The sequence below is a fragment of the Gymnodraco acuticeps genome, unplaced genomic scaffold (genome assembly GCF_902827175.1).
Source record: "Gymnodraco acuticeps unplaced genomic scaffold, fGymAcu1.1, whole genome shotgun sequence".
Classification (NCBI taxonomy): domain Eukaryota; kingdom Metazoa; phylum Chordata; class Actinopteri; order Perciformes; family Bathydraconidae; genus Gymnodraco; species Gymnodraco acuticeps.
Window position 1 is genome coordinate 300,813 of NW_022990673.1, and position 12,803 is coordinate 313,615.

Below are 12,803 nucleotides of genomic sequence, written 5' to 3' on the forward strand. Positions count from 1 at the left end.
CAAGAACACACACACACACACACACACACACACACACACACACACACACACACACACACACACTCACACTCACTCATCTGTTGGGTTTCAGCCAGTGTTTGCTCTAATAGCTTTGTCCTGTTCCTCTGCCCTGCTGCAGGAAAGTGGCTTATGGCAACTGACCCAATAAATGGCTCACAATGTTGGCAACTTCTCTCTCTCTCTCTCTGTGTGTGTGTGTGTGTGTGTGTGTGTGTGTGTGTGTGTGTGTGTGTGTGTGTGTGTGTGTGTGTGTGTGTGTGTGTGTGTGTGTGTGTGTGTGTGTGTGTGTGTGTGTGTGTGTGTGTGTGTGTGTGTGTGTGTGTGTGTGTGTGTGTGTGTGTGTGACTAGGTTGTTCTTTTGTTCCTAAACCACACAGCCTCTTTGATAATTACAGCACTATATTATTGTTTAAACCTGTATTTCTACACTAGACATAACGTAAAAGTACTGTGTGAAGTTGAATTGAAAGGTGAATGTGTGCTAAACAGAACGGTTAAGGGGGTCTTAATTTTGTCCGAGGGGGGTCCTACACTGTTAGACTTTGAAAGCCTTGGATCAACACTAACTCTTCAACAATCCCATCTCCCCCTCCCACAGCGAGGTTCAGGAAGGTGCTGGAGCAGAGGCAGCCGCTGCAGCAGTTCCCTCCAGCTCTTCATCAGCACCCGAAGCAGCTGCAGCCTCCTCCTTGACTGCCCCCGCTGATCCCTTCTCTCCCGGGGCAGCCGGTGAAGCCCCCTCCAGTCCCAAGGTGGTGGTGGTGGAGGCAGACAGGGCCAGCCAGGTGTCCGGCTCCGGCTGCACCAGCCAGGCCTCGGTCGACGATGAAGACGACGTGCCAATCACAGATATCTACTTTGTAAGCAAAACCACTCCACCCAGACACACACACACACACACACACACACACACACACACACACACACACACACACGCACGCACACACACACACACTTTTAGATTACTTCAAATCCATGTTAAATGAACACATCTCCCATCACTTCTCATCTTTTTAAGTTTGTCCTCTTATTTTATCCATCAACTCATCTTTGATATTTAATCAGGGCCATCGTGTATCGTCACTGATATGAGCTATATTTGTAATTAACAATGTACTTATGATCATAAAGTCAGTATAAAGCTATCTGATATCCCACAGAGGCGTTGACCGAAGGACCAAAGAAAGGAAGTAGCGACTCAGGCTGGTATGGGAATAAGAGTGTGTGCAGTTATTGCTTGCAGTGTGTGAAACAAGTCGACATTTGGGAAATAGACTTTTGAGTTTTCTTCAGAGAGTTTTATGAGAAGATAAGCACAAAACGCCTTTTTAACAAGTTCAACCAACATATCAAACATTTTAATCAGTAGGCTTCTGAGGTGCTAGAAGATAGATTCTCTTTCCTTTGGACAGACACAAAGTACCCGTTTCCCCTGTGTCCAGTCTTTATGCTAAGCTAAAAGCCTGCTGGCTGTTGCTTCATATAAGTGTGCAGCCATGAGTGTTATCCATCTTCTCATCTAACTTACAACAAGAAAGCCAATAAGCATGATTCCCAAATTGTAGAACTATTTAACACTATGTTGTGAACACAGTGTATTGCAGTGTGCACTCTGGTGGTGAGTGTTTGCAGATTGATATTGCATGTCAACACCATTTTGGAGTTTAATATGATAAACTGACACACTCAGCAGCTCATTCTGAGTGAATAACAACCAAGCGTTTGCAGTCAGCTCGTGTGTGTGTCAGTCTAGCAGATGATCTAGTATCAGATAGTGTTGTGTTGGTCTAAATGTTCCCAAAAGCACAGCTATGAATTAATGTACGAGTGTCAGGTGGAGGATGGAGAGTGGAGCCAGTGATCACAGTGTCAGATAGAAACTTTCCCACCCGGCTGCAGGCCTGCTGAGTGTCCCCTATCAGGAATCAAACACCCTCTAATGTGGCAGGAGGAATACTAATGGCCGACAGGTTAGTCAAAGAGCTCCCTGAGATATTTAACAGGCCTCTCATCTGACCGGCTCCGTCTGATGCTCAGTTCAAAGGCCGGACACTCAGCAGCAGGGGGTCTGTGGCGCTGCTCGAGGTGAAGTGAAGTGACACTGTGTAACTACACAGAAACATGCTGCAGGCGGGGGGAGGGGGACTGAGGGAAAGTCATCTGTTTCAGAAGCTGATAACATGCTGTGCTGCGGGGATCCAAACTTCACACATGTTGTACATAGATTATGTTCCGGTAAATTATAGGGCAGTAACAATTTGTTTAAGCTTTATTCATAATGCTTATAAATCAAAAAAATGTATTTAATTTGAACCCAGTATTTGTGCACGGTTGCAGATTAAAATTAGGCTAGACTAATATTATAAGTAGTATATTATTTGTAAAATTATTCCAGCTGTGGATATTTCTAATAAATCCAGAGTGTTGCCCTCCAAAAGACTATCATTCAAAATAAGTCAAAATACATTTTTAGAATAAGCTATATGTTATTATTTTTTAAATTCCCAACATGATTTAATCTGATGACACTTTCTGCTTCAATATATAATTGTTGCTGTTTTCCACGGAAGTAATAACTTTAAATAAGGGTTACTTGAGTTTGTTTTCCTTTGGGACAATGACATCAGACAATAAAAACAGAACTACTTTGGAAAAAAACTAATTTCAGTCAGTTCTGCTGTTGAGGTGCTCAATCCACCATCTGATCATCCTTTGTGTTCCCGCTCTGTTTCTGCTTTCTCCATCATCATCATCATCATCACTTCTGACATCCCACACAAATCACGTTTCTGCATGGCTGCTCCACCTCACATGGTGGTGCACAACATTCACACTGACAAAGCAAGAACCTCGAAACAATGTCACTTTTATCGCCCCTGTATCCATACTTTATAATTGCTTCTCATATCCTTCAGGTTTTGGAGTAGTTTCAAGGGAAACAAATGAACATGCTTTACCTCACATTTTGTGCTTTTGAGCTAATTTACTTTATTTTATCAGTGGGTTTGGTTGACGAGGTTGATGTTTCATAAGATAAAATCAAAATAACTCAGTTGTCAGTCCTTCTTCGCCCCCAGCAACTTGCATTTCTTTTCACAAGTAAAATGATTAGACCCTCATGCTGGCATTTGTTTAGTGCACATGTAAACTGCAGACTTACACACTAAGACTTAGAGGAGTTTTTCAAAGCATTGAATCATACAGTAAGGAAGGGACAGGGAATGTGTGTGTGTGTGTGGTGGTGTGTGTGTGTGTGTGTGTGTGTGTGTGTGTGTGTGTGGTGTGTGGTGTGTGTGTGTGTGTGTGTGTGTGTGTGTGTGTGTGTGTGTGTGTGTGTGTGTGTGTGTGTGTGTGTGTGTGTGTGTGTGTGTGTGTGTGTGTTGTGTGTGTGTGTGTGTGTGTGTGTGTGTGTGTGTGTGTGTTGTGTGTGTGTGTGTGTGTTGTGTGTGTGTGTGTGTGTGTGTGTGTGTGTGTGTGTGTTGTTGTGTGTGTTGTGTGTGTGTGGATGTGTGTGTGTGTGTGTGATCAGTTCACTGGTTCCTCAGGGTGGCTCGTGACTAAATTATTCAGCCACTCTCACAGCACTCTCCACATTCACTTTTTCATGATTCACGCTCTGCTCCCCTTCACCTCTGTCATCCACATCTGATTGTTATTCGTATTGTCTGCTAGCCCTCGTCTTCAATTCTTCACCTCCATCCTCCTCTGCGCTGTTATCACATTTGACCCCTACTCTTAAACAATTGTCACCTTACCCTGTTTCCATCTTATCCTGAAATCATTCTCCTCCGGTTCTCTTCATTCTCTCAGCTTTGTCTCTCTCCTGTGATGGCCTCATTAGTCACGATGAAAGTGGTGATATACTTTTGTGTCGTGTGGAAAACAGAGTTGCTGCCAGACTTGTTAATCTAACTGTCACCGCTGATTTACCCGCAGTATCTCACACGCATTCAGAACCGTGTTTTCCATTTTCACCTCATCATGTTATTGCACTTTTCCTCCTCTGTCACCCTCTGTCTTACATTTCATCTCTTTTTTGTTTGTCTCTGTGCCATACACACATATTTTTGTCAGTTTCCCGATGGGAGGACCTGGGTGGTCTCTCCTTTCCGACTGAGGAAGAAATGCCAGTCCAGTTGGCCCGTAAGTGAGATGGTGTTAGTATTATAGCCGGTTGCTGTCCTGGTATTAGAATAGATTAGTCCGAGTACATCGCCGTTGTTTTGTGACACAATATGGTTTAAACTGCAGCTTGTGTGATGTGTTAAAGGGGCCCTATTCTGCTCATTCTCAGGTTCATATTTGTGTGCCTCTACTGGGACATGTCTCCATGCTTTGATGTTAAAAAAGCTCTTTATTTTTCTCATACTGCCTGTGCTGCAAGCACCTCTTTTCACCCTCTGTCTGAAACCAGAGCCCAGTCTGCTCTGATTGGTTAGTTGGCGGGATCTGTTATGATTGGTCATCCGCTTAGAGATGTCCCACCTCTTAGCCTATCACGTACAATGTGTTGGAGCGCTAACCAAAAGAAGAACGAGTGTTACATAGTGATGTCACTATGTTACAGAGGTAAACAACGGAGTCCAATAGAGGCGTTTCAAGCTGGGGGGTGTTGGAACTTTGGAATTTTAGCCTTTGCAGACCATTTACATGCACCTTAACCTAGATAATCATTACAGGTGAGGGAAAACCCCAAAAAGCATAATAGGGCCCTTTAATCTCATGTGTTTGTATGATTGTATTAAAAACAAAAAAACACTACCTATTCTTCACATTGTGAAGAAAAGAAAATGTGCGAGGCAGGTAAAAAGAAAATGTTTACTTAGCAACAGGGGTTTACTTTACTTTTTTTTCTTATCTTTTATCATCTTTTTTGAATCTCCATTTGCTTCCTCACTCACTGACAGCCTCCCTCCTCCTCCATTACACCTGTGTGAATGTGTTAGGTTCATCGTGCTGAGTTTTGCGTGAGTGTGTGTAAACATGTGAAATCAACCTCCACCAACAAACCTAAAGGGCCGGTACCTTAAGTAAGAGAAGCTTTTATTTACATTATGCAAAGTGCTCGTTTGCTCGTTGAAAAGGAGACAAACAGCTGTTGTTGTGTTTTGCTTTGACTGAGGATGCTCTGTATGAATTTCCTGGCATCCTGGCTTTCTCCCCATTCTTCCGTCCCGGTCCTCATCCCCCCCTGAGGATGATGCCGCGACTCATTCCCTTGCTCTGCACACTTCATTTTCATTAAGAAATATGATTTAAACACGTCAGTCAGACCCATCGTAATATTGCAATTCCTAAAATCACTCTTTGTTCCGAAACAACCTGTTATCTGCCAAATTTTCATCTCTGTGTTCAAGTGTGCTAACCGCCAAAAGGATTACAACATCCTTTTACAATCTTTAATAGTTTTACACCTACTTGATATGTCAAATTCACACGTTCCGATGTCTCTCAGCAACATTTCCTCCTATTTGCATCCCTAATTTTCATTTCCTGTCTTGTCTTTTCTTCTCCTGTGATCTCCCATGTCTTTCTCCTGCCTGCCCCTGCTGCTTGTCTCTGTGCCTCTGGCCTGTCCTCTGTCCCTCTGGCCCCCTCTGCTGTGGTGGGTGTGTAAAAACAGCCTCAAGACGACAGGACCTGGGTGTACTCTCCGCTACACTATGGCTCAGAGTCTAAGGCCATGCCAGATGGGGATTGGGAAGGAGAGACAGTAAGTGAGAAGCATCGGACTAAAATAATGAAGTACAGGAAAGTCCCAGGTATAAAATCAGTTGTGTTTCATTTGGGGTAACAAAGATGGAAAGGATCAGGTGTAACGTCAGGTTAGAGCTGCGTGAGAAGCTTCTACAGTAAATGTAGAAAAAAAAGCTCAGGTTCGAAAGGCTGGCCAGAAAACCACCCCTACATTACAGCATTCATTTCTCATTGACACGTTGGTGGAAATGGTCACTTGCAGCTTGCATGACCATTCAGTCCACGAGCAGCCATCCTGTGTCCCTCCCACAGCAAACCACATCGCTCTGCAGGAAGCCATCACACTCATGCATCACCACACTCCCACACCCATGCTGCTAGACATTCACACTAAAAATGTGAACATTAAACTCACCTCATAGATATCATTTAATCAACCTGAGGTAATGTGGTGGATTTATTTTATCCTAATATATATTAACTCTAGACCTTTTTTGGTCATTTGAGTTTATTTAAAGAGTTTTTCTCTTATTTTCAGTGTGAGGGTTTATATTTGAAACGTTCCTACCCCCGATAGAGCCATCTGCCTCTCGGTAAAACTTTATTTGTATAAAGACATAAAAACGTGGAGTTAAATAAAAAAAAGTGGTCACTGTTTTATGAGGTTGTGTTATGCAGGCTGCTCCGCTACTTTGTTTTGTGTTGCAGAATTATTCTCCAATAAAGTGTCATCAGCCATTGCATTTTTTGACCTACTTATTTTATTTTTCATCTGCTCCGACACATCTTTACACCAGGGATCTCTGAATTTAACTTCCGTGGAGAGATTTCTGATTAATCCAGTTCATTCCGTTAAGGTAGACAAGGAGTAAAAGACATCCAAAAAATGTGTTTGGAACATAAAATCATATTTAACTTGATCCCTGTTTCACATAAGCATGATGATCAGCAATTCTGAAATGAACTGGCTATATGGCTATCTTTTAAAAAACGACTTCTATACTGCAGAAACAGGAGGCCATTATTTTTATTTTTATTATGCAGCTGATTTCATATAGTCTCAGGAAACTCCTAGTTTGCAGCATTACTTGATGATAGCTGTTCCTCTTAAACCACAGCAGATATTTGTTAGAGGTTGAATTAATGCTCGCTCAGATTGAATGGCACGAATCCCTTCACTTCTGGTTTTCAGTTACTCTGTGTGCTGTTTTTTCAGATTTCCGCTTGCCTTACCTATCCTAGTTCCCTATTTCCCCCTGACTCACTGTTTCACTATCATGTCCAACTGATGCATGAGAGGATACACAATTGTATTTCCCCAGGGTGTAACAATCTTCTCATGCATTGTTGTGTGCACTCTGCCTAATGCATTGACTCTGTATGTCTCCAACAGTAAACCCTGTTCTCTGGCAGAGAGGAGCGAACGTCTCAGTGGAGAGGAATCGTCGGTCTGAAGTCCGGACCTCAGCGGTAGCAGCAGGATCTCTGTCTGAACCACGATTTAAAACATACAGAAACTGAACACACCGAGAGAAACGTGACTTGCGTACCAGAGGGGGAAAAAATCCTGACAGTGGGGAACGTCACTGATTTCCAACCATCCCTGCCTTTCACCCTTGACGAAAAAGAAAATTATACCGATTTAATAATAATGTGTATGTGTGACTTACAGTAGTGTGTGTACGGCTGTAGTCTTAAGTGTTTGAAATACATGACAGACCATAGTAACTTACTGTGCCGATGAGAAGTATTCACTCCACTTGGAAGGTCTCATGGCCACATTAAAACTTCAATGTTATAAGAACAATAAAACATGATTACTTCCAAGTGATGTGAATACTTTTTAAAGGCATAGTACAGTATGTTCTAGTTCCACCAAGCACAGCACTCTAGCAGGCTTTACAGGCTTGCCCTCTCACTCTGCAGGGCAGCACACTGAACTGTGCATGTTGTGGATTTATCAGGATCAGCCCATCAACCCTCCTTGGTACCGAGTGACTTTACTCTCACCTAGCATCAAGGTTTCTTTCAACAACTAAACGAAAGAAACACAGAAGGTTAGACTTCATGACATGATTTTGGGTTAAGATTGGCCTTTAAACTCACAATGTTGCTCCTGCACGTGGTCACATGGAGATGTCATCGTGCTGATGAGGAGTGAGTGTTCAGGCCTGTGCTGTTGGAGGGTTGTGCTTGTGCGCATAGAACTGGAGTGTCAATAATAACCATTGTTCGGCCAATCACGTAACATCTAGACCTGTCCTCACATTTCCAGTAGGGATTTCATGCAGCTTATTTTACAGAGGGAAGAATTGAAACGCATCATTTCATTAGTCAATATACACAGTGATGACAACGGGTTTCATTCATAGCATAATAATGTATTTATATCAAATGTTTTTTGTAACTTTTCTTCTTTTACTTCTGTGAGCCTTTATTTATTTTTTCTGTTTGTATTTTAACTTTTACTGTTTGCTGGTATTTTAAACTTTTAATTGCTTAAATGTTTTTGTTTTACTTTGCATCCAAAGACTTTTTCATTTTTGCTTTGATAATTTCAATCCTGCAGCTTTTTTTGCTTTTGCTTTTACATCACGTTTGTCGATTTCAGTCAGTGCTACTACTTTTTCCACTACAGCTCTTGTTTAGAAACGAAACAGGGCTTATGACGTTAGCCTTCGAAATAGAAAGGCATTAATCGCAACACTAAGGCAGCAGACATTGTCAGTCATTATGGTCACATTCATATCATTGCAATGTCTTCCAGGGTTGCCCTATTGTTGGACAGATGCACACAAATCATATAACACTAACACATGTATTTTATTTTAGGTTGGGGGGGGAAAGCATATCAGTGACAGATGCTATATCTGGTCGACATCCTCAGAATAAGAAAAATCTATTGACAGGATATTTCCAATGTTTGTAGATGTAGAGCATCAGTTGTAAGTATTTGCAGTTGATATTGTACCTGTTATCTGTATATTTGAATGAACACAGTATGCTGCAGCGTGGGGAGACACAGCAGTTTGTAAATGGGTTGAATGTTGTTTGCACTTATCAAGAGGACCTGAAGATAAAATAGTGAAAGAGGCCAAATAAAACATACATCACATTATCTTCTTTCTGCTCACACAGGCTGATATGTGGCAGCATTTCTTTAAGGATTATCAAGTGTGTGTGTTGTGAAGTCAATCACAGTCATTGTAGCGTTAGTGTTTACTGTCGTCTCTCTGTGGCTGACATCGTAGGACTCTCAAGTTCGACAAACTGATTTTTTATCTAACTTCAGAATCTGTATCTTCAGTGGGTCGGTGCGTTTCTGTGTGTGTTAGTGAGGGAGGACACATTAATGTCGGACATTGTGAAGTAGAAATCAGTTTGTTCCCATGACGTGAAGTGGCCATTTGTAATCAGTTTGCTGTTGTTTATCAGATGGAAACCATAGCAGCAATATTTTGTAAAAAAAGAAAGTCTAGCTTTTACGTTTTTATTGCCTTATTGAGAAAATCAACATTTCGTTTATATTTTTTTCACTTGTGCTGTTGTATTTATTTTTATTTCTCATAGTTATGCTCCTGCGAATGTGTACATAAAATTATAAATACATATATAAAGATATACAAATATATTTTCCATTTGAATCGGAGAATATTATTTTTATTTGGTTTTATTTTTGCTGCTGGGCAAGAAATTATTGCAATCTACATAATTTACTGTACCATATTCTTCAGTGTGTTTATGGAGATTCAGCTGATGTATATTTATGGTCTATAAACCACAGCTGTTTCTTTGTAAGATATCCAACATTGAGAGATTTGTGGGTTTTACTGTACATGCAAATCAATAGGGATTCTTCCAACTGTTCAGCTGTGTTGTGTACGTGTTTTAAAATCGCTGTGTGCCCTCATCTAATAGGGAGAGTCCTTTACAGAGACATAGCATGATTTCAAAATGAATATGCATATCAGAAATGTGTATTTATGTATATCTGTGTATATTCATCTATTTATACGTGAGGATAAATAGATGGCTGTATGTGTGTGTGTTTTGAATCAACCAGAATGAATACAAAATAAAGCAGTTCTATGAATTGTTGTTCATGGAGATAATGTCATATGATATTATTATTGATTCTTGGTTGAGAAATACTCAAATCAGAAATTGAAATGAGATATGACCAAGTTATAATGGTCATATAAGTAAATGGTACTTTCAATTGTACGGGTAAGTATGACAAAATATGCACGGCAAGTTTGTTTATACAGTATAGTACATTTCAACACAAGGCATTTCAAAGAGCTTTACATAAAACTCAAATCAATAAGATATAGTGCAACAGAAACAAATTATAAAATGACATTCAAATACATTTAAATAAGACATTAAAGGTCACCTATTATGCAAAATCCACTTTTTTCTGTCTTTTATACATAAATATGTCCCCTCTGTGTAAAGAGATTTGGAAAGATTCACTCAGTTTTTGTCCTGATCCATTTAAATAAAAACCTGTCTGAAAATGAGCTGATCAGATTTTGGCAACTTTATGATGTCATAACGATTTTTGGCTTGTGTAACCATTAGCCAATCACCAACCCCCCCCCCCCCCCCCCCCTTATCACCTGAATCTCCTCCTAGAGCACCATTGTGTTCTTTTTAATCAAATATCTCTTAGACGGGCGTGGGGAGTGGCTCCTTATTTTCATCTAAAGTAAAAGACAGAGAATCAGCACTTTCTAAACAGGGCTGAAACAGAGGGGTTTATGGGATGCTACAATGATCTGTTTGGTGTTTGGAGCCAAGCACTTCAGATAAATGTGTTGTATATATCTGAGACCTATAATAAAGTAATGAAAAACAGTATAATAGGGGACCTTTAAAAAGCCAAGGGAATAACGTTAAAATAAAACAAGATAAAATAGAATAAAACAGATATAAAATACAAGAATAAAAGTAACAGGGCAGTGTAAGATATGAATAGTTATTTGATCTATTCAAAAAGAGCAGCAGAAATAAGCCTTAAATGTAGCTTTATGATGTAAGAAAGTACAGTTAAATAATACTGAAAATATTGGCTACATCAAAGGTCACAAATAGTTAGTTTGATGGGAATCTGACCATTGGCTCTCCCCCAAAGTGCTAGACAGTGTACAGCGCTATCCAGGCCTGTTATTGGGACCCATATCTGCAAAATGTGGCTGTCAGACCTGATTATGTCTGATCAGTGGCGAACCGTGTCTATCACAACTGGACCTTCTGTAGACACACACACCCGCCGCTGCCCCCCCCCCCACCCCCCCCCCCCCCCCCCCCCCCCGCGGCATTATGAATTGTCGTCTTGAAAAGAGTACTCACAACGATTCCGCAACAACTTCATCTTCACCTGTTGCACTTGTCATTTCAACGTTAAAAACAATAAAACGGCATGAATTGCTTCGTCGCATTCTAGATCCTCTGTCTCGAGCGAGTTAACTATAGCGGGCCTTCTATAGCAGTGGTTCCCAACCTGGGGGGCGCCAAAGATCGCAGGGGGGGCGCCAGGCCTCAGATGATTTGAGGCCAAATATGATATTTAGACTTTGAGACTTTTTTATTTATTTAATTTTTTTTTTTTTTTAAACATAAAATGGTAACGCAATACATGATTGTCACTAAAGGCCTTGTCTCTACATTACAATAAAATATAAACAATAATTTATTCATTCATTTGAATAAAAATTCAAGTTAGTAGCTATTAAAAGTATAGGCTACAAAGACAGAAATGTATAATTGTTTATTTAATAGAAATGTTTCTTCTGCCCGTAAAGTGTCCAAACCATGCTTGTCTGGATAAGCGCATTTTTAAAACATAGTCATTGTCCATGCCGGTTTCAATTTGATTATTTGTCAGTTGCTCCGATCAGATCGGTCTCCTCCATTTTGTAGATTATTTACGACTTTTGAATCCACATAAACACAACGGCAAAATCCGGCTTACTTTGAGCATGTGTTTTAAACAATTGAATCCCTTTGTGAATTGTTTCCACTTGCGCCGTCCTTTAATTTCTTCATACAGCGGGAATCCAAATTAATTAATCCTGAGTCCAATAACCATCAACATCACTCCAATAGTGCTCCTTAATTACGCTTTCATCCTCCTTTAACAAAATACGTCACATTCATCCAGTTTGTGACAGTAGTTGTAGCATTTTTGAGACTTTTAAACTTGAATTACCGCTGTTGCGCCCCCCCCCTAGTGTGTGTGTGTGGGGGGGGGGGGGGGGGGGGGCGCAACTTCCAACAGGAGTCATTTGGGGGGGACCTTGGGAAAAAAGGTTGGGAACCCCTGTTCTAGAGTAGGCCTACCCTGGAACCGAGGGAAACTCTGAAAGAATACGCCCATTGGCTACAAATCTATATATGATTGGTTGATCAAACTGTCAGTCCAAACGTACGCTCTCATTCAGTGTAACGACCAGGGCATTCTATCAAGGATGTAGAATACCTTGGTTGAAAGATATTACGGTGGCCCTGAAGTGCAAGACACCACAGCATTTCAGAAAACACTACAGCATTTCAGAAAACGCCACAGCATTTCAGAAAACACCACAGCATTTCACATTGGACGGAAAGGGTATTCCTTTAGGGAGAACACTTCTTGTTTGTGATTGGACAGAGCCAGCCAGAGAAGCACTGCTGTGATTGGTTGTTTTTGCTGCCAGTCAAGAAATGACGCTTCGTGATTGGTCAACACCCGACAGCGACATATGCCCCAACACATCAGCCGTTAGCACACACTCAGAGCTCACAGCTCCTCATATCTGTTCAGAAACGTGGACAAAAGTTAAACATGTACAAACCACAGACTGTCTATGTCATGGCGAATACAGTCGCTGCTTTATTTATGTCTGTATGACGTTGTTGTGAGTGTGGACGGAGCAGCTACAGGTTAGTTTAGCCTGATGGATCCGATTCCATTCAGAAAACACGCATTTTAAAAGCTTTTCACCTGCCGTCTTATCTGCAGACTTGTCAAAGCATTAATTCATGGTTTTTACTAACCGTTATCAGTATGTAGTTACTTCGGCATCACTTTGAAACGTGTA

General features: G+C 40.9%; 1 protein-coding gene across 3 annotated transcripts in view; it reads left to right on the forward strand.

The window, feature by feature from the left end:
- pip5k1ca (phosphatidylinositol-4-phosphate 5-kinase, type I, gamma a) overlaps positions 1 to 9,835 on the forward strand; it is a 51,335-nt gene extending 41,500 nt beyond the window's left edge. For 2 of the 3 annotated variants that reach the window (XM_034229864.1, XM_034229865.1), the window contains exons 16-18: positions 620 to 881; positions 5,645 to 5,734; positions 7,112 to 9,835. In XM_034229864.1, the coding sequence (XP_034085755.1) occupies positions 620 to 881; positions 5,645 to 5,734; positions 7,112 to 7,114 (355 nt within the window). In that variant the 3' untranslated portion in view covers positions 7,115 to 9,835. The remainder of the gene's footprint in view (positions 1 to 619; positions 882 to 5,644; positions 5,735 to 7,111) is intronic. The other variant, XM_034229866.1, reaches the window with a different exon arrangement.
- Positions 9,836 to 12,803: the final 2,968 nt, after the last annotated feature.